Here is a 21741-nt window from a genome sequence, read left to right on the forward strand (position 1 = left end):
TCCAAAAAATCTAATTAGATCAATGAAGATGGAGGGGGGAAAAAAGCAAACTAAAAACTGAATACAGAGTCAAATGAATAACAACTATTAGGAAGGGGAAAAAATACCTATTTTTTTGGTGTAAGGGGCCAAGAGAGACAAAAACAAAAACAAAAAAACTGCCAACAAATCTTGAACTCATTTTGGTAGAATCATTTTTCATAATGGTATGGTTGCAGCTATTCTGAAAATCTTTTGTGACTACTGTATGATTGCACACGTGGAACAATGTATTGCAGTTGGGAGTCAGAGTTCTTCCTATGGAAGGACGGAGATACCAGTTGGGAAAGGAGACAAAAATGAAAGAAGACAACAGGATCGTATTAGAACTACAGTTATCTATATAAAGTCCTGTTTCTAGTCAGTATTTCCTAGCTCTACTCCTACAAAGTAGGAGGAAGTTATGACATCTTAAGAGCAATGGGCATACCCCACAGCCAGATTTCCATTCCCCAGTACCACTCCCCCAACAAAAGGAACCACAACTCCTTACAGAAAGAGCTGATCCCAGGGCTGGGGCAGTCAGGACCCGATAGAATCCTGGAATATCCTGTTGTGCCAAAAGATGAAGAAATCTTCCCAAATTAATGGAAACAGATTGAAAGAATACAGGAGCCCTCTTTAAAGGGTTCCTTAAAAGGTCTTCTTTTCTGTGCCTCGGAGGAAATTCCATTTGCATAAAAGAGAACTGCTTACCTCTCTGGCTAAACCTAGCTCCTTCATTTAGTTCAAGGCATTTGTATGTACCAATGCAAGAAATCAGGGTCCTCTCTCTCTTGATTCAGCTGATTTCATGACAGAAACATTTTTTTTTCTCCTGAGTCTGACATCTAAAATTGCCAGATCAATTTCAGTCATTACTGTTTCTGGCTATCCTAGTCAACGACAGGAAAATCTAAGCAGTTGCCTAACATTAATATGAGCTTACGGTTTTAACTAAAAGTCAAATATTGAATGACATTTTAGAACCAAGCAGCACTTAAACATACAGAGCACAGATTACATATGTATTAACTGTAAATAACTACGTTGTTGGCATCTATCTTTTCTTGAGTTTTTATATATTTGATCCCTAATTAGATATGCAGCCAGGGAAGGGCTTACAAGGATAACAGGACCCGACCAATATACCAAAAATAGTAGCTAATATAGCTCACCAGGTTAATATTACATTTACTTTGAAGCAACATGACTGACTATGGAATATGCCTTCTAACCTTTACAGCATCGTGATACTCTTGTGGGCTAAGAACTGGGGCTGGGGAGCCAAACTGCCCATGTTTGTATCCAAATTTAACAATTTTACAGTTATATGACCTTGGGCAAACTCTCCACCTTTCTGTCTTGTTTTCCCCATCTCAAAAATGGTAATGATAACAGTCCCTGTCACAAGGACACTGTGGAAATTAACATTAGTTGGTATATGTGAAATATGATGATGCTAATAATGATGAATTCTATTAGTATTTTAGTATATATTCTATAGGGAATAGTATATATTCTATAGGGAACTCACAGTCCCTCTCACCCACCCCACTGAGAAGATGATGCTTAAACTTACTTTTGAAGGACTAAAAGATTTGGGAATGTAAATTCTAGAAAAGCTCAACAAAAACTTGGCAAGCTATGTGGTAAGAACAGTTACCCTTTACTGAGTGCCCACTGTTTGGCACACACCATACATTTAAGTATTGCACTAACCTAGCTAGGTTGGCATTAGATTTTACAGCTAGGAAGTCAAAGGCTCAGTGAAGTTATGAAGTAAAATACACAGCTAAGTAAGTGGCTAGGAACCAAACCTTGACTACCCAAATAAAAATCCCATTGGTCAATAAAAATCCCAATGACTCATTCATAAACCCAGCAATGACAGACTCTCCATTCACTGAACTTAAAAGAGGACAAAAAGAAGAGCCAGTCACGCTGCCATCTTAGAGTGATCATCCCTTCCACCCAGCTGTTCTATCAGGACTGCGTTGTCACCCTATTCCTGACAGACTGACGAGTATCCATGGTAAGCAGTTTAAGTTTCAAAACTTGTGGAGTTTGAACTCGTAAGTCTTTATGCAGAGCAGAATGGAAATATTTTTGATATCATGGACACTTTTGAATGAAGAACAGCACTTCCTGGAAGAAAATCCCTAATAAGAGCTGGGCATGTATCCTGTCAGATTGTTTTCAACCTTCTAGTCTTGCTGCTCCAAACTTGGGGAATGGGAAACCCCCTTACCTTAGATTGCACAGGGGCCTCTCCTTTGCTAAGATGGAAGTTTCAGTATTACCTGGCTTTCCCAGCGGAGCAATTTCATCAGATTCTCATCTTCCAGAAGTTATTCAACCTACATGGCCCATGATGTCATCCCTCCCGGTACTACCATAGACTTTTTTTTTTTTAAAGATTTTATTTATTTATTTGACAGAGAGAGATCACAAGCAGGCAGAGAGGCAGGCAGAAGCAGGCGCCCCGCCGAGCAAAAAGCCCGACGTGGGGCTCGAGCCCAGGACCCCGAGACCACGACCCAAGCCAAAGGCAGAGGCTTTAACCCACTGAGCCACCCAGGTGCTCCTTACCACAGACTTTTAAAATACACATTCTTTTTTTTTTTTTTTAAGATTTTTATTTATTTATTTGTCAGAGAGAGAGAGATATCACAAGCAGGCAGAGGTGGAGAGAGAAGCAGGCTCCCTGCTGAGCAGAGAGCCGGATGCGGGACTCGATCCCAGGACTCTGAGATCATGACCTGAGCCGAAGGCAGCAGCTGAACCCACTGAGCCACCCAGGCGTCCCTAAAATACACATTCTTGACAATAGTATATTTAGTTCCAAATACACGCCACAGTCCGTTACACTTTGCCTTTTAAGAAACCAAGACTACTCTTTTAAACCAATATATTCAGATTTTAAATCTTTCTTTGGGGAGGCAGTGGGAGTATAGTGAAAAACTGGTGGATTTCTGACTTAGAACAGCATGGGTTTGAATGTTATTCCACCCCTTTAAAACTGTGTGACCCAGTGCAAGACAATTAATCCTTTGGAGTTGTTTCCCTAGCTATCTGCAGGGATTTAAAAAGTCTTGACCATGATCAGTGTGTTGCGGATCAAGATGAAATGAGTTGCCTTATGTTAAAAGCATCTGGGACAATGCCTAACACATACCAGAGAAGCAATATATTCCGCTCACTTCACCAACATTTACTGAGTTAGGCAAACATTTGTAACATAACAAACATTTATGGAGTACTTACAATCTGGGAATCCCAATTCCACATGCTTAAAAAATCTGTGCTCAGAAGAGCTTACAGTCTAATAAGGTATCACCTACATATGCCAAGAATTAGAATGGAAGCAACGACTCGTTCTATCAGAGGTATGAGAAGTGCTACCAAACCAGAGACAAGTGCCTGATTTTGCTATGTGGCTCAGCTTTGCAAGGGCTTTGCTGGCTACACCACTTGAGTGCAAATGGGACTTCACTGGGCAAACAGAAGATGAGAGAAACAGATAAGTAATCTTTGCCACTTACGTAGCAGCAAGCGGGAAGGCACTGTGGTACAAGAGAACTTGGCCTGACATTGGATGTCACAGAGAGCCCAGGAAGGCAAGCACACCAACAGGCTTCACTTGTTTGTGCCCACCTCTTCTCTTTTTATTAGAAACCAACTACGGGTGTCTAACTAGTAGAAACAGAAGAGCACACTTTTTCAAATTTCACACGTTTCCATTTAAAGTAATTTTTCCCGGGATTGGGAGAGGGGGAGCGGGCTATGGACATTGGGGAGGGGAGGCGAACCATAAGAGACTATGGACTCTGAAAAACAACCTGAGGGTTTTGAAGGGTCAGGGGTGGGAGGTTGGGGCAACCTGAGGGTTTTGAAGGGTCAAGGGTGGGAGGTTGGGGGAACAGGTGGTGGGTAATGGGGAGGGCACGTTTTGCATGGAGCACTGGGTGTTGTGCAAAAAGAATGAATACTGTTACGCTGAAAAAATAAATAAAATGGAAAAAAAAATAATAAAGTAATTTTTCAAAGAAAAAAACAGAAAATAGGTGTTTCTCTTTAATGACAATAAGGGCAAAAAAAAAATGGTTGATTTGAAAATACCATCATCACGTTTCAGCATGTAGCCATCGCAAATATCCACCCACCTACCTCAGACAGCAACAAACATATTCATACAAGATTACAATTCCTGGAGTTACACATAATATCGATATAAATAACACACAATTCCATTAGCATTAATGGTAGTCTAATGAATGCCAGGGGGCTTGATAATAATTTGTCATTTAATATGAAATATTATGTATTTCCTACTTACGCATACTGTGAGGATGCTGCTTTATTACTTCTTTACCTCATTTCTTTCCAATGAAAAAGTTGTTAAGTGACAATTCATTATACTCTCATCTAAGTACTGATGCAACTTTTAATCTCTCATGTTAGGCTTACAGCATTTGTGATTCACTTATGAAACTCTAAATATAAAGCCTAGAAATCAGACACAAACCATTATTTTTATATATGTTTTTAAATTCCATTAATTAAAAAAAAAAAGAACTGCTATCTTTTTCACAGGTGCATGCCAAATCCATTTCAAGGCATCTGAGAAACCACAATAATGGTGACCATCATGAGGAGGAATTCTTTTTTAGGACTAAGAAGTGCATTATAATGTCACTGCTTACCCTAACTGTTGGGGGCAAGCATTAGAACTCCAATCTAGATACCTGATTCATAATGCTTGGTGGGGGGGTGGGGAATACCATACAGTGAGAATCTTCAAACAAGACGATATAGCCCATTCCTTTTAAGAAAAGGATTTAGGGTGCCTGGGTGGCTCATTTGGTTAGGGTAACTATCTTCAGCTCAGATAATGATCCTGGGGTCCCAGGATCAAGTCCTGCATTGGGCTCCCTGCTCAGCAGGGAGTCTGCTTCTCCCTCTGATCCTTCCCCCTTCTCATGTTCTCTCCCTCTCTCAAAGAAATAAATAAAAAATTTTTGTTTTTATGTTTTTTAAAAAATTATTTATTTGACAGTGAGAGATCACAAGCAGGCAGAGGGGCAGGCAGAGAGAGAGGGGCAAGCAGGCTCCCCACTGAGCAAAGAGCCCGACGTGGGGCTCAATCCCAGGATCTCCACCCAAGCCGAAGGCAGAGGCTTTAACCCACTGAGCTACCCAGGTGCCCCATAAACAAAATCTTAAAAATAAAAAAAAAGAAAGGATTTAATGTCTTTTTTTTTTTTTTCCAGGACAGCATCTAAATTGTACCATAAATAAAATACACTTAAGAACTGTGGACTCTAGGGGTGCCTGGGTGGCTCAGTGGGTTAAGCCTCTGCTTTTGGCTCAGGTCATGATCCCAGGGTCCTGGGATCAAGCCTCGCATCGGGCTCTCTGCTCAGTGGGGAGCCTGCTTCCCTTCCTCTCTCTCTGTCTGCCTCTCTGCCTGCTTGTGATCTCTGTCTGTCAAATAAAATCTTAAAAAAAAAAAAAAAACTGTAGACTCTACCACAGACCTGAAAGGTGATAACACATCAGTTAAGGGTTCATGTTAAGGATTCAGACAGATCTGGATTTGTCCCCAGCTCCTCTACCACGTATTAGCTGTTTAACCTCAGAATAGCAAAATTTTACACTATTTTAAGCCTTAGTTTTCTCATGTATAAACCAAGAGATAATGAGTATATTAAAAATTTAATTATACTATTTGCTGTCATGCATTCTTTTAATTCCTCAAACCTCAAACAAAACTCCTAATATTCCCCTTTTAACATGAAAACATATTTGTAGTTCTTAACCCTATGAAGATTTAATGAGATAATTAAAAATTACTTATAAAAGTGGCACATAACAAATGCTTAATAAATGTCAGATACTATCATTAATATTTAAAATTTTAAAATAATGACTTCTTTATAATCTAGTAAAAGAAGAAATGTTAACTAATTTACTTAACAGCATGAAAACTTTCTGTAACATATTACTGGAAATATTTAAAGAAATTCTCATTTAGCCTTTGAATATAATCACATGGTAAAATGTGACAAAGCATACCTAAATGTTTTCTCCAGAGAAGGAATTTAATTATATACAAAAGGCATAGACAAAAGGACTTTAATCTAGAATAAGAATTTGAACTATATCAGAAACAACCTGAGAATATACCTCTTAACTCCTATTCTCAAGATACTCTGTCAATGATGGCAGCAGGGATATAATTTTCTCCTATAAAATACCAATTAGTTGTTTTAAAATATAATTATAGTCAATTACATGCAAAAACATATTCCTCCCTTAGGATGAAAATGCTACAGAGGCCAATAAGCAGCTCTTGGGAAGATGGTCCTGTGTCACTCATGCCAAGTACAAACAACATTATGAGCTCCCTTAGAACTAATTCTAACTTGCCTTCAGCTGAAGGAGTAATGGTTGTGAATTAGAGCTGACGCTAGTAAGAAAGAAACTTCAGGGGGCAAGAGAAACTCTTGGCATGCCTGTCAGTCTTTACCAGGCTCTTGTGAACCAATCCCAAGGTAATAGGCATGGAAAAGAGGTGATAATCTTATATGACTCAGGAATAGATTTTGGCTAACCTTTAAGAATATTTAACAAAGCAAGAATAAAACTATACCTATAATTAATCCCTGGAAAGATACCTTTGTACGTGTGGAGTACAGAATTTTACATATGTTCATTAAACCAAACTTCTGTTCAGCTCTTTGACATCGTGGTCTTTGGCCCTGACAACACATTAAAACCTCAAGGACCATAAGAACACTGAAGCTTGAATTACTGAGATCAATTTAATCAGAAACTCTGAATTCTCAGAATCAGGAATAGTAAAGTCCATAGAAGAATGAACTTTTTAAAAAAATGAGATCCATAAATACATGCCATAGCAAAAATGCTATTCTTTTCTATTACAGCCTTGCAATTGGATAGAACTGAATAAAAACATGCATTCTTTCATGTTTTTAATTTTTTTCTTGTTTTAGAGGGAGAAGCACAGGGAGAGAATCTTAAGCAGCCTCCATAGGAGGTATGGATCCAACCTGGGGGCCTATCTCACAACCCTGAGAAATCACAACCTGAATCAAAAATCAAGAGTCAGACACTTGGGGCACCTTGGTGGCTCAGTCAGTTAAGCGTCTGCCTTCAGCTCAGGTCATCAACCTGGAGTCCTGGGATCAAGCCCCACGTTGGGCTCTCTGCTCCGGGGGGACCCTGATTCTCCCTCTCCCCCTGTTGCTTCCCCTGCCTGTGCTCACTCTCTGTCAAAAAAATAAAATCTTAAAAATATAGACTCAGATTTTTAAAAGACTGAGCCACCCAGGTACTCCTAATATTTTAAAATAATTTTTAATGTACTTATTTCATATTCTCTGCTTGTTCTCGCATATGAATTCTTGGGGGGGGGGGTTGGTGTCTCCTGCTCAAGTTTGTAATGTCTGGGGACTCTTGTTCACAGTGATTTTTTTTTTTTTACACTACTAATTGCTGGAATGAAACAATAGCTCAAAATGTCAAACTGGTTCAAGATAAATAATATTTTTTCCTGTACATTATTAAGCAAATTTTGCATGAGTCCAATGTTTCCACACATTTATATTTTCAGTTAGAAATTTGATGAAATTGGAGGTTGGTTCAAAAGGATTTTCTTTTTAATATGTTAATATCCTTTGAAGAACTAAGTAGTACTACTAATCATTACTAATTTAATAGAAACTAGTTTAATTTCAGTGTTTTTCTCTGAAGGTCCAGCTAGAAAGCAACAAAAAGTTCAAGAAAGAAAAAAAATTCTAAAACTTCGAAGGAAATTTTTTTTTTTAGATTTTTTTTTTATTTATTTATTTGACAGAGAGAGATCACAAGTAGACAGAGAGAGCGAGCGAGAGAGAGAGAGGGAAGCAGGATCCCTGCTGAGCAGAGAGCCCGATGCAGGACTTGATCCCAGGACCTTGAGATCATGACCTGAGCTGAAGGCAGCAGCTTAACCCACTGAGCCACCCAGGCGCCCCTGAAGGAAATTTTTTAAACTCAATTTCAGTCTTTGATTTGATAAAATATATTTTCCCTATCTGCAAATTGTTGTAAGCAATATATAAATTTACAAAAAGAAAAAATACATTAAAGTATATATTTAATAAGTAACTTGTACTGAAAAGAATAAAATTACATGGGAAGTCTCTGAGAGTTCCAAATCTATAGTTGCCATAGTGAGTGTACATTTGGTAGCTCAAAGACATCAGGTCTCCGTGTGCCCAGCAGTTGGCAAAAAAGACATGCATGACAGGTTCAAAATACTATGAGGTCATCATCCCCAACTGAATCAGAGATTTCCCAATGCTTTAGTTTTGGAAACTTCCTTCAAACAAAGACTTATTCAGTCCCATCTAAATTATATAAAACATCTAAATTAGGAGCTACACTTGCCCAAGTGTGAGTGACAGGTGCAGTGGACTCCCACCCACGAGGCAGGTCCTGGGGATTGGGGTAGTGACCCTCCAGAGCTCAGTTTGAAACCACTACAGGAAGCCAACATCAAATGACTATTGTTGGACAGAGTACTTCCAGTGGGACTGGACTTTGATATTTACATGCAAATAATCTGATACATATTTAATAAGTTTCTACATAATATTAATATATATTGATAGTAAAACCATATTCAAGATTGACAGACATAATTTTGATGTCCTACTCAACTGGTCATAAAACAGTCTTAAATTATTTTTTTAGTGCTTCAAACGAGAAATTATCCATATTTCAGACATAATGTCTTTGCTGAAAATAACTTGTCCCTAAGAAGACAAGTGTTGCCAATTCAAATAGCAAACCATGAAATGTCTGAAGCTATCATACATTTGATATATAACTGTTTATTTTTAAATAATCATTATAATGTTCATCTTTAGTTTATTATTCCTTATAAGCACATCATTTGGCAGTACATCCAAGTAAAATTTGCTATCATTCTGTTCTCCTGTTAAGAAAAATTCTGCCTGATTCATGATAATATCATGGATATAGCTTGGATTTTAAAAAAAATATTTCACCATAATTTTCTTACAGAAGAGAACATGAATATTAAACAAAATCAGTGTTGTAGGAAACCCTAGCTTTTGCTATCAAAGAGAGCATCCTTTGAAGACCAACATTATTATCCCATAGCGAACAGATTTGACATTTGGGGAAACTAGGGAAAAATCATTCTTCTTAGGAATAAAAAACAAGCATTAAGTAATTTTTCCATTTTCTCTATTTTTCATAGCTGAAAACTGAGGGAGGCTGTAGAAATAGAGAACAGGTTGTTACATTACAAGGGCAAGATATACTCAATTAAATATGGCTTATTTATATTTGCCTACTTCATGAAATTAGCTCTTAGAAATGAAATGGAAAAATGTAATATCAGAAGTAAACCCCAACCAGATATGTGCTAAAAATGCCTCTGTTACCTGTGTCTGAGTAACTATTAAATTTTACAAATAAATTAACAAAACCAAAATATATCAACAAAATTCAATGGTCCTATTTTAGAACAGGTTCGTTTTTGGTTTTTTTGACCATGACTTGTTTTGTTGTTGTTCTGGCTTTTGTCTTCTCTGCTAGCCCAGCTCCCCACCCCACCCCCTTTTTGTTAAGAGAGAGAGAGCATACATGAGCCAGTGGAGGTTGGGGGAGGAGGGTGGCAAAGGGAGCAAGAGAATCTTAAGCAGGTTCCACACCTAGCTTGGAGCCCAACTGGAGGCTCATCTCAAGACCCCGAGATCATGACCTAAGCCAAACTCAAGAGTCAGATGCTTAACCAACTGAGCCACCCAGGCATCCTTTCTCTATTTTAATATATGAGTATCACCCATGATTCTGTATTTAGCCCTCTGCTTTTTTTTTTTTTTTATAACTCCTTATTACTTTCTTACAAGCTTTCATCATGCCCATCACATCAACTCTACTTTACCTCCTCACGTTTTCCTCTCAAAACACCAGCATACTAAATATCTCCAAGAGGATATGGTAATATATTCCAAATGTGCCTTGAACAGAACATCTTTCCTTCAAATTAACCAGTCTTCTGAATTCATCATTGTCTCTTTAGGACATTACCTTCTCCAAGTTACTTGGGCATGAGACTTAAGAATTTTTTTTTTTTTTCATCTTTGTCCTCACTTCTTCAACCTTCTGCTAAGTCCTCCACTGGAGATCAACCAATTCATTCCTGTAAACTCCTTCAGGCCTGAGTGGCCCTGAACATCATCTGAGGGGTACTTTGTTTTATTCTCTTCTGTAGCGTATCTGTCAGAAAGCCTATGAATATGGGGGTGCGTAGGTGGCTCAGTCAGTTAAGTGGCCGACTCTTGATTTTGGTTCAGGTCATGATCTCAGGATCATGGGATCCAGCCCAGCATTTGACTCTGTGCTGGGCATGGAGCCTACTTAGGATTCTCTTAATTAACTTAATTAACTTAAGATTCCCTCTGCCCCTTTTCTCTCTCCTCTCCATCCCCCCCACAAAAAGGGGGGGGTAAAAAAGGCTTTGAATATGCTTTAAAATATATGTTACGGTTTCTAAAGAAGAGGTTTGCTCTGGGTCCAGAGTAGCTTGCAATTCACCATTTCTAGGAAACCCAAATATGCAGAGACTGGGTCACACCCTAATTGAATAAAAATTAACATGTCCGGTGTACCCACATGCTGTATTTAAAGGTTGTGCATGTTTATCTTTGTATCACAGGTATAAAAAATACTATTAAATTACTTTCACCACAGTAACTATATATGAGGCTTATCAGCGACTATATACCAGCCTTATTCAACTGCATTTTTTAAAGATTTTTAATTTCTGAATCAACGATCAATGTTTATGCTCCCTATTGGTCTGTTTCTATTTCCTTTGTGGCCCTTAACACATTTATAATACATATTTTCTTCTCTGTCTCCCAGAGCAAGAATGCTCCACACAGGCATACATCTCATTCATTTCTGTATTCTCAGAAATTAACACAGGGCCGGATACAAAACGTGTGTTGGATGAATAAACCTAATATTGCCTGTTAGCCAATAAAGTTATGGTGACTTTTCTATTACTAAAAATTTAAAAAGATACTGTGTTTAACTGTGTTTAAAAAAAAAAACCTGAAAAATACAAGGACTTATTTGCAAAAAAAAACTAAAAGAATTTTAAGACTCCCTTTTTATAAATACAAATATAAATACAAACTTCAATCTGGTCACTTTTTCTCTATGTCTTAAAACTTCAAGTATTTGGGAGTTGGATTTTTCCTCTTTCTAGTGTTGCCTAGTTCTTTCCTCAAAAATTCATCAAATCTTATTCATTGCTCCAGCTCAAAATATAAGTATGCATATTTGAAAGTAATTCTTAGTATCCAAATATACTATAATTCTAATTGTAAGATGAATTAGACTAAAGGAAAAACCAGCTGAAGCTTTTAATGTTTTCTTCACATTTATCTTCACAGAATTAAAAAAAAAAGGGGGACTGGGGGAGATGTAGAAGACTGGCAGGAAGAAAACTCCACTTCCTGATTAAAGACATTCATTCAAAATGTACCCATTCAAAAAAATATATTTTTTAATCTGATTTTGCTACAGAACCAGTTAAAAGCAAGGTTTAGGGACTTAAAATAGTGATGTCTAACAATCAAACATAAGTCATTTATATTTTTATGATGTACATTTGTGTGTGTTGCCCTCATCTACCCCTGCCCTAAAATTCATTCAAGTCTGGTACAAACACAAATTCCTTGGGTAGGGATTTTAAGAAAAATGGAAATCAGCAATTACCATCTGCTAATCCTGATGCAGTACAGTATAGCATAGAACAGGGACAGTGAAATGTGAGACAGGAGGAAAATCCACAGATAGACCCAACTCTGCAAATTAGAGCTGGAAGAATAATAGCCTATTCCCCTCAAGAAAGACACATGCACTTCTGGACTGAGGCTTGAACCAATCATGCTGGCCTCTCAGTTTAATGAACTTTAATGAACACACGCATTACATAGATTTGCAAGTAAAAATAACAATAACAAGGGGCGCCTGGGTGGCTCAGTGGGTTAAAGCCTCTGCCTTCAGCTCAGGTCATGATCTCAGGGTCCTGGAATCGAGCCCCACATTGGGTTCTCTGCTCAGCGGGGAGCCTGTTTCCCTTCCTCTCTCTCTGCCTGCCTCTCTGCCTGCTTGTGATCTCTGTCTGTCAAATAAATAAATAAAATCTTTAAAAAATAAGAAGAAGAAGAAAAATTTTCTAAAACTGCAAACTTACAAAGGAAATGTTGGTGTAATATAAAGTTTGGTAGAGATTTGGAGCTGTAAACATTCATTTGTTTACATATTGTTACAATTCATATAACATGAAATCAACACAGGACTGTCTCTGAGGGGCATGGAGATGAGGAGAAATTGGCTCCTCCTACAAGACTTCTAAGGCTACTTGGGGGCAAAGTCATTCATTCAGACCATCATGGTTAAGTTCCTTCATTCTATTAGATGATTTCAATCCTGTTTCAGTTGTTCACTTTGGTTGATTTGAACTGTTAGTCTATTTGTCTGAATCAGCAAAATCACTGTTCTGCGGGAAACTTGCCAGAGAATATGACCTCATATATTTTATAATCTCCAACTTGTATCAAAACTGGGTTTTTCTTTTTTTTTTTAGTTTTTTCTTCCAACTCTTATCAAAGTTACACAAAGTAACACTCCCTGAAGATTACATCCTAAAAGATACATAAATTTATTCATCTCTGTAATTTTTCTAGATCTGATCCTAGACCAAACCAAAACATCATTCATTAAGCTGGAAAAATATCTGGGCAGTGTTTTTTGTTTTGTGTACATGTGGTCTGTTTTCTTTAGATAAGCCCCAATATGCCCATAAAATTGCTTTTACTAAATTGAGCTTTGTTATGATGTCCTCTGCTTACTTATTATTGATTTTATGGGTGAGATAGATGTAAGCAAGTTGCCTCTTCAGTCACTCTGCCAGCCCTTCATAAGCCCCATGGGAGAAAATTTTCTCAAGCCCTCAGTGAAAGGAAGAGCTTTGCCTCTCCAAATGCAATGGCTTTCTTATTTTATAGAACACGAGTGTCATGAGTACCTGCCCAAAGCAATTTAATTCAACTGAACTTACTAATTTTTTTTCATTTTACTTCAACTTTTTAGAATCTCTTCTCACATAAATTTAAAATAAAACACTGTAAAAGACCCACTGTTGAAGTGGAATGCTTTGTTAAATACATATATGTGTATGTATATATATATATATATATATATTTTTTTTTTTTTCCCCCACCATGTTTCCAGAGACAGGAACTCTACTATGCCCACTGTCGTTTTCCTGCCTTTTTTTTTTTTTTTTTAAGATTTTATTTATTTGACAGGGAAAGATCACAAGTAGGCAGAAAAGCAGGCAGAGAGAGAGAGGGGGAAAGCAGGCTCCCTGCTGAGCAAAGATCCCGATGTGGGACTCGATCTCGGGACTCGCGATCATGACTGAGCCGAAAGCAGCAGCTTAACCTACTGAGCCCAGGCAATTTTCCTGCCTTCTTGAAAGGATCAGCTCTCCTTAAAAGTTCCAGGGTCACTAACAAGGAAGCATGGGTAACTTAGTAACAGGATCTCCTAGTTTTAATATGTCAGTTCAGCTCCTTGTTTATGAGCATAAACTTGTCAGTTGGTTGCCTTTGGTCAACTTGGGTCCTTGGTCTTCTTGATCAATGATGCCTGGCCTGCAACTTTCTAACATCACCATGTGGCTACTCTACCTCTGGCACCTCTCTTTGCCCTGTGTCACCTTACACCAAGCTGCACCATCAACTACATAAGCTGCCTCTACTCTGTCTGATCCAACTGGCAAACAGAAAGAAATAGGCTGAAAAGGAAAAAAGATTTACAAGTGTAGGAGGAAAAAAAAATCCATCTTGAAACTCAATTTGATTATATTTTACTAGATATGTTCTAGAAATCTAAATTGCGTATGTCTACTCATGCATTTTATTTAGCATATAAAATACAAATGCCATTTAGAAATTTCAGAAACACTAAATTCATTATGAGATAATATTTTAGTACATATGTTCTCTGTCCTCTAGAACTTAACTTTTAGAAAAATCAACCCTTATAAAGACAAACTGTTATCCTCAAGTCACCCTATTCCTATATGCACTTGCCATTAGTACATATGTTGAAGGAAAATAATTCTTTTTTTTTTTAAAGATTTTATTTATTTATTTGACAGAGAGAGAGATCACAAGTAGGCAGAGAGGCAGGCAGAGAGAGAGGAAGAAGCAGGCTCCCTGCAGAGCAGAGAACCCGATGCAGGGCTCGATCCCAGGACCCCAAGATCATGACCCGAGCCGAAGGCAGCGGTCTAATCCACTGAGCCACCCAGGCGCCCCGAAGGAAAATAATTCTAATAGAAGTTCAAGAGATAGGAATAGAAAAACACAGTTTCAAAAACAATTCAACTGAACTAAATTACTTAAGAACTATTATTTCAGATTATTAAAGCCTCTTCATGGAAGTGATCATTCAAGAGAGTTACTGCCCAACTCATTCTACAAGACTAGCATTACCCAGACACCAAAACCCAAAGATACAAGAAAGGAAAAAAAAAAAACAAACCAGAAACAAAACTATACACCAATATCACTTATGAATATTGATATAAAAACCCTCAACAAAATACCAGCAAACCAAGTTCAGTAACATATGAAAGGGATTATATACTATGACCCAGTAGGATTTATTTCTGGAATGCAAGGATAGCTCAACATACCAAAATCAATGTAATACCCCACATCAACAGGATGAAGGGGGAAAAAAAAACCCACGACCATTATAATTGATATAGAAAAAGTAGATAACAAAATTCAATTTTCATGATAAAAACACTCAGTTAACTAGGAAAAAAACCAAACTATCTTCACATAATCAAGGACTGCTGTACTCACAAATACAGTATCAGGTTCAGATTAATAATCTACAGCAAGTAAACTAGACTCATTAAAAATTCCCCATGAGGAGTACTTACCTGCCAAAATTTTCTTGAATTGTTTAAACCATACATCACAGTGGTCTTCACTTAAATTAATAAGATCAAGTGTAGAATCTTTTAGTTTATTTTGTTCCTTTTTCAAGCAAATGAAGAGTGTGATACCTAGTAAAGTACCATTTCCCTGATGCTTAACAGAACAACGTCTTTTCAGTTTGACAGAGAATATGTCCTTGACTTCAATAAATTCTTCTTTACGTTGATCATATTTGGAGTCACCTGAAAAAAAAAATTTTTCCAATCAAAACCATTGTGTCCATATCTTCTATGTATGAATAACAAGAAGTGAAAATCCACAAAATCTTTATCATGTCTAATTTTACTGATCATGTTTTATGTCAATCCCTATGTGAGCTGGGGAGGGAAGAGAAGAAAAATTGGGTCTATTTTCCCAAGAATGATACACAAGACCCAGCCCATTCAAAACCTGAAGATATTCAACAGAAGAATTTCAAGAACTTAAAGCAATATTTCAGTAATAGAAAATTAGCATTATGCAAGAGACTCCTTGGCCCTCATAAGGACAGGAAAAATAATGGGAAGAAGAGAATTCACTAACAGAAGTGAGTTTATAAGAATTATAAAAGGCAAAGTGTAAGAAATAGGATAAACACATTCCAGGTAAAGTAAAACATGTAAAAAGGAAGCCGAGTAAAATTCCTGTATGAAACACTGTGAATCCCTGCCAGTCTAGAAAGATCGAGCCACCTGAATATTACCACAGTCACACTGTATTTTAGAGTGCCATGAAATTTTACTGGCTATGTTTAACCACAGGTCAGAAAACATGTTTTGTAGCAAAAGACCATTTTAACAGATTCTCAAAGAAGGAGTGTTTTATACTTTCAAAGAGTACTTCCAAAATTTCCACCCTGGCCAACACAGAATCACAGGGACTGGTTAACTTTCTGCCTGAAGTAACTAAAAGGGTGGCAGGATACACGAAACATGGAAGTAGTCCAGGCCAGTGGTCCCTGAGAGAGGGCAAACGCAGGAGCCACAGGACTGCCCCAGGCTACTGCCTGGAGACCGTTGCCAGGCCTCCATATAAGTAGAGAGCCGTTGGTGGAGTGTGGTTGTCTTCATGCGTGAAGCTGGAATGAAGAGTCCAGGAAAGCCACAATGACTAAGTTCACTAAGCCAACTACTGGAGAGGAGAAAGTTGCAGGAAAGTGAATTCTGCAGAGGTCCTCCTTGAATTTTCAGCTGAGTATATATGACATATGTGAGAAGTCACGGAGAGAGAACTACCCTAAGGATTAGAGAAAACAACGCTCAGAGATCACACAGGCACTCCCACCTGCCTAAGTGGAAGAATATGGAAATTAGTGAGCCACTGAGGAGAGTACTTGGGAGAGTATGGCCTCCTCAGTGAGTTAACTAAAGGTCACTCTGATTCCACCTAACAAAGTTTAAAGGCAAACCTCAAGAGGATTAAATTGTTTCCGAGTAACTTAACTACATCCTAGAATAAAGCTCAAGATGATTTATAGGCATATAAAAATAACCACCAACTGTACACAGCAAAATTCACAATCTCTTTCATTTGATCAAAGATCACTCAATCAAAAAAGCAGGGCACTTTGGTGGCTCAGTGGGTTAAAGCTGAGGCCTTTGGCTCAGGTCATAATCTCAGGGTCTTAGGATCCAGCCCCGCATGGGGCTCCCTGCTCAGTGGGAATCTGCTTCTCCCTTCTCTTCTGCCCTTCACCCCCCCCACCCCCAGCTCATGCTCTCTCTCTCTCAAATAAATAAAATTGTAAAAAAAAAAAAAAAAAAAAAAATCCCACTGCACGCATGGGGTGCCTGCGTGGCTCAGTCAGTTCAGCATCTGGCTGTTTGAGCTCAGGTCATGATCTCATGGGTCATGAGACTGAGCCCCACATCAGGTTCTGCATTCAGCAGGGAATCTGCTTCCTGATTCTCTCCCTCTGCCCCCTCCCACTTGCACTTGCACCTGCTCTCAAATATGTCTTAAAAAAAAAAAAAATCACAGTGCATTTAAGAAAGCAGGAAAAAAATTATCCAGAGGGAAAAAGTCAACAGAAGCAGCTGCAGAGATAACAGCAGTGCCCAGCAGCCACACAAGGCCCTCTCTCAGCTTCCTTCATCCTTTCCCAGACTCCACTGGCATTGTCCAGTGAAGCAAGGACTTTCAGGTGCTTTGCGAAGTTGCTTCCCTGTATTCTGAGTGCGTCTCTCCCAACCATTCTGCAAATTACATCCAATTGTTCATAAAGCACACAAAGCATGGAAAAAGAAACAAGCCCTTTTCTCAGTATTTATGGTGGTGAACTAAGATGAACCCTAATTTGTTGGGCCTATCATTTCCTTAGAAAGTTCAGGCTTCAAGTCTGTGTTTGTGAACTTCTACTGTCAGCCAGAGATATATGGCCAGGGTCTCTACAACACCTGGGAGGGACAAGGAGATCTTACATCTTTCCACTACCTTCAAGGATGAAAGGAAGCAGCCTTGTCAAAGGTGCTCCTTTCTTTCACGCTAATCTCATAATATTGGTTATGACCTTATCTCTTATGCAAATTTAATTTTTATTTAGAATAACATACAGTAAGTGCTCCAAGGAAGGATGAAAGGAAACCAAGAACCACTGAGGAAAAGAAAAAAAGAATGGAAAGGATGAAATAAAGTCCTGTTTTCACTAGAAGACCTATATTATAATTTGAATTGTTTACCCTGTGTGTATTTTACTTTGGCAATAAGCAATTCAAGGACCATTCTAATTTAAAGCTTCTTGCAAATTGAAAATTTAAAGATACTACACCAACAACCAAGATCAAACTTAGTAGTAAATACCAGAAGAATTTCTGGAAACAGTATAGGAATACTTATTATCACTCTTATTATTCCCAATAATTCTGTACATCTGGTCAATACTATATGAAAGAAAAATAAAATAAAAGAGAGATAGTGGTGAAAGGGGCAGAAGGGAGGCTAAAATCATAACTTCTTTATAGATGATACAATATGTTTGCAAAACCCACAACAATCCATTTAAAATCACTAGATCTAATAAGAATACCCAGTAAGGAAGCTGGTTACAAATATTTCAATACCCAGGAAGAAGGCAGAATGGGGATAAAGAGATCCCTTGCCAATTAACATATTATACCTAGGAATAAATTCAGCAAAATGATTCTGGACTTGCTATTCCAAATGCTATTCCAAACATACTGAGAACAAAGAACAGAATAAATGAAGAGCTATTAAGTTTTGAGATTACATTTTTTTCCATGCACATTCTCATTATTAAGTAACTACTTATAATGCTATAAGTGACATTCCAGTCAAAATCTCCATGGTATTTTCTTTGATGTAAGGGGCAAGGAAACCAATCAAATGATTTGCCAATCTTCTTGGAATAAATGTATTGTATCAATGAAGAAAATGTTTTAAAAGTACAGTAATAGGGGGAGTATATGCCTCATCAGATATTGATATTTCGTAAAGCTGTAATAATTAAAACATCTAGGAATAGATAAAAGAATGGTTCAAAGAAACATGTATAATTTAAAAAGTCACTAATGTGATAATGGTGGCATCTAAACTCTGTGGGAAATATTCAGTAAAAGGTGATTTAGAATGGGTTACTTTTTTTTTTTTAGAATGGGTTCCTTTTTGAAAAGGAAAAAAATAGAACCCTACTTCATAATATGGACCAGTTTTTCTAGATTAGAAAGAACTTTATAAAACCATAAATTAGTAAAGCCCTAAGAGCGACAGTAAAGGCAGACATACAGAGACTGAGATACTTAGCATAAAAATTAGTCAACGCATACCTGAAACTAATATAACAGTATCTTAATTATACTTCAATAAAGAAAGAAAAAAATTATTCTATCGCCTATAGAGACCTAAAGAACCATAAATAGATGTCACAAGCAGAAGCCAACCAGGCAGAAATATCTGCAACATACGACAGTTAAATAATCTATTTAATCAAGAAACAAAACACTTTAGTGGCAAAGTACATAAAAGACCCAAGCAGGCATTTCACAAAAGAAGAAATGCAAATTGACCAATAGACATATGAGAAAGTTCAATCTAATTAGTAATCAAAGAAATGCAAATTAAAACAACAAGATACCAGTTTTTGCCTTTTAGATTGGCACAAGATCAAAAATCCTGCTTCACAATGGTGCTGGTAAAAGCAACCAATCCCAGAGCTGGTGAGCATGCAAAAATGGTAACTGCTGGAGAACAAGTTGGAAATATGTATCAAAAGATTTCAAAATGTTAATTGCAGTAGTGTTTATAATAGCAGAAATACTTAAAGCAATATTCCTGTTCTTCAATAGGAGAATGGTTGGATCATAGTTTTCTGCAGCTCATAAACCAGCAAGTTAGAACTCTAGAGACATTCATACCGCAAGAGGTATGAAGAAAGAGAATAAAAGCAAAGTACAAAGTAATCAGAGGAATTTAATCTCACTTTCATTAAGGAGGAAAAACAAACTCCAGTAGAGAACACACAACAATTTGTCCTATTAAAGACAAATATGAGGGAGTAGGAGATTAATTTTTTCCTGTAAACCTCCATAACTTCCCTCTCCGTAATCAGCATTACTTTTATAATTTTTAAAAATGTAGAAAAGGAAAAATGCTTTAACATGCACCTATATTTTGGGTCCAGCAATTTACTTTCAGGAAACTACCCTAAGGGAATAAATAATATGCACAATTTAGCTAAAAGAATGCTTCCCCAAGCATTGAGTGAAACTTAGAAACAAACTAAATGAGTAGCAGAATTTTGGTTCTGTAAAATCTATTTATATAATAAAATGCTATTCATCCATTAAAATGTAGAAATCGGACTAGAAAAGTGTCTAAAATAGCAAAGCACATTGCCATTACTGTTTTGTATATATTTACTGAATACATCATGTATGTGTAATATATGAAAATATATGAAAACTCGAAATAGATTGTGATTTAGTTTGCGTATATGAATTTCTGATTTTTCTACAATGAGAATACTTCCGTTATCAATTGAAGAAGATGATTTCCTTTGCTCATCCTTAAATAGTTCCTTAATGTTACTTGTTTTTTAAAAAATTCCATCCCCTAAAAAGGGTAGCTAACATTTACTGAGCATGTGCTATATGCCACATATTGCCCTAAACCCTTTACAACTATTGTCTCGTTTAATCCTCACAGCAATCCTAGCTGCTTCCTAAATGAAAAGAAATTCAGGACAGTTTAAATGACTTCTCGGTGGTCATAAATCTGGTAGGGGCACATCCAAGATTCCAATCCCAGCACTTTGGCTGGTCTTAACCACAACTCCTTAAGAACACCAGGCCGACATAAACGCCTTCTTCAAGTAAACACGTTCTCATCTGACCCTCTAGATCTGTTTTTTAAATCCAGTCGAACCTAAAACACTAGGCAAACCATCACGGCGTCTCTACCAGCAAGACAACGAATGTATCCATTAACAGAGTAGTACGTGATCAGACTGAGGTGACCTTCTGAGGAACAGGAAGTGGGACTGTAGCAACCAGGAGGGCAGAGTGAACATTCCGAGAACCTTTGTAACCCTGATCTTTTGTTCCTGCTCTCCTTACTCAGGCTCCTCATCTCTTTCTCTGCTTTCGTCCACATTCAAACTCAGGGTTTTTACTTGCTGAAGTGAAGAGACTAAAAGAAAGACCTACAGGTTCAGGGAAAATGCTTCCCTTTAATTTGGAAGGAAAAGAAGGGCAATTGATCCGTGAATAAAACATTTAACAGGGCGCCTGGGTGGCTCAGTGGGTTAGGCCTCTACTTTGGGCTTGGGTCGTGATCTCAGGGTCCTGGGATTGAGCCCCACATTGGGCTCTCTGTTCAGCAGGGTGCCTGCTTCCCTCTCCCCCTCTGCCTGCCTCTCTGCCTACTTGTGATCTCTCTCTGTCAAATTAATTAAAACAACAACAACAAAAACATTTAACAATTTTTTTTAAAGATTTTATTTATTTATTTGACAGAGAGAGACCACAAGTAGGCAGAGAGGCAGGCAGAGAGAGAGAGAGAGAGAGGGAAGCAGGCTCCCCGCCAAGCAGAGAGCCCGATGCAGGACTCGATCCCAGAACCCTGAGATCCTGAGATCCTGACCTGAGCCAAAGGCAGCAGCTCAATCCACTGAGCCACCCAGGCGCCCCCATTTAACAAATTTCTTAATAGATGAATGTTCCTCACCCTTTATTTTCCTCAGCAGCTATACTGATCTCTCAGGTACCAGTTTCCTACGTAGAACTTCTGGTTATTTCTGCAATACTAATCATTTACATAAGTAAATCTGCCCAATTTTCTAAAATGGGATTCATTTAATTTTGAATATAGCTGTTTCCTAACACTTGAAGATGTGTCTAGTATCACTGCTTTACAGAAAACTGTTTTTTCATTCTGATATAGTCTTTGGGAATAAAACTTGTTAGAATTCTGTGAACTTGAATTTAAACTTTTTATTTAAAGGCTTGGAACTGCCGAACTATTGTTTAATCAGACTAATCAGATACTACATTAGGTGGTGCTTTTCTAGGTCTGTTTTTGAAGTTCTTAAGATACGAGCAGCGGACCAGCCGGCTGTGTGGGGCAGCAGAACACTGGTTTCCCAGACTTGAAA

At 37.7% G+C, this 21741-nt stretch overlaps 1 protein-coding gene across 1 annotated transcript in view; it reads right to left on the minus strand.

Moving 5' to 3' along the window:
• CERKL (ceramide kinase like) overlaps positions 1-21741 on the minus strand; it is a 119211-nt gene that overhangs the window by 59087 nt on the left and 38383 nt on the right. Inside the window, exon 2 of the mRNA XM_046018634.1 lies at positions 15098-15337. Within this exon, the coding sequence (XP_045874590.1) occupies positions 15098-15337 (240 nt within the window). The remainder of the gene's footprint in view (positions 1-15097; positions 15338-21741) is intronic.

The sequence above is a fragment of the Meles meles genome, chromosome 9 (assembly GCF_922984935.1).
Source record: "Meles meles chromosome 9, mMelMel3.1 paternal haplotype, whole genome shotgun sequence".
Lineage (NCBI taxonomy): Eukaryota > Metazoa > Chordata > Mammalia > Carnivora > Mustelidae > Meles > Meles meles.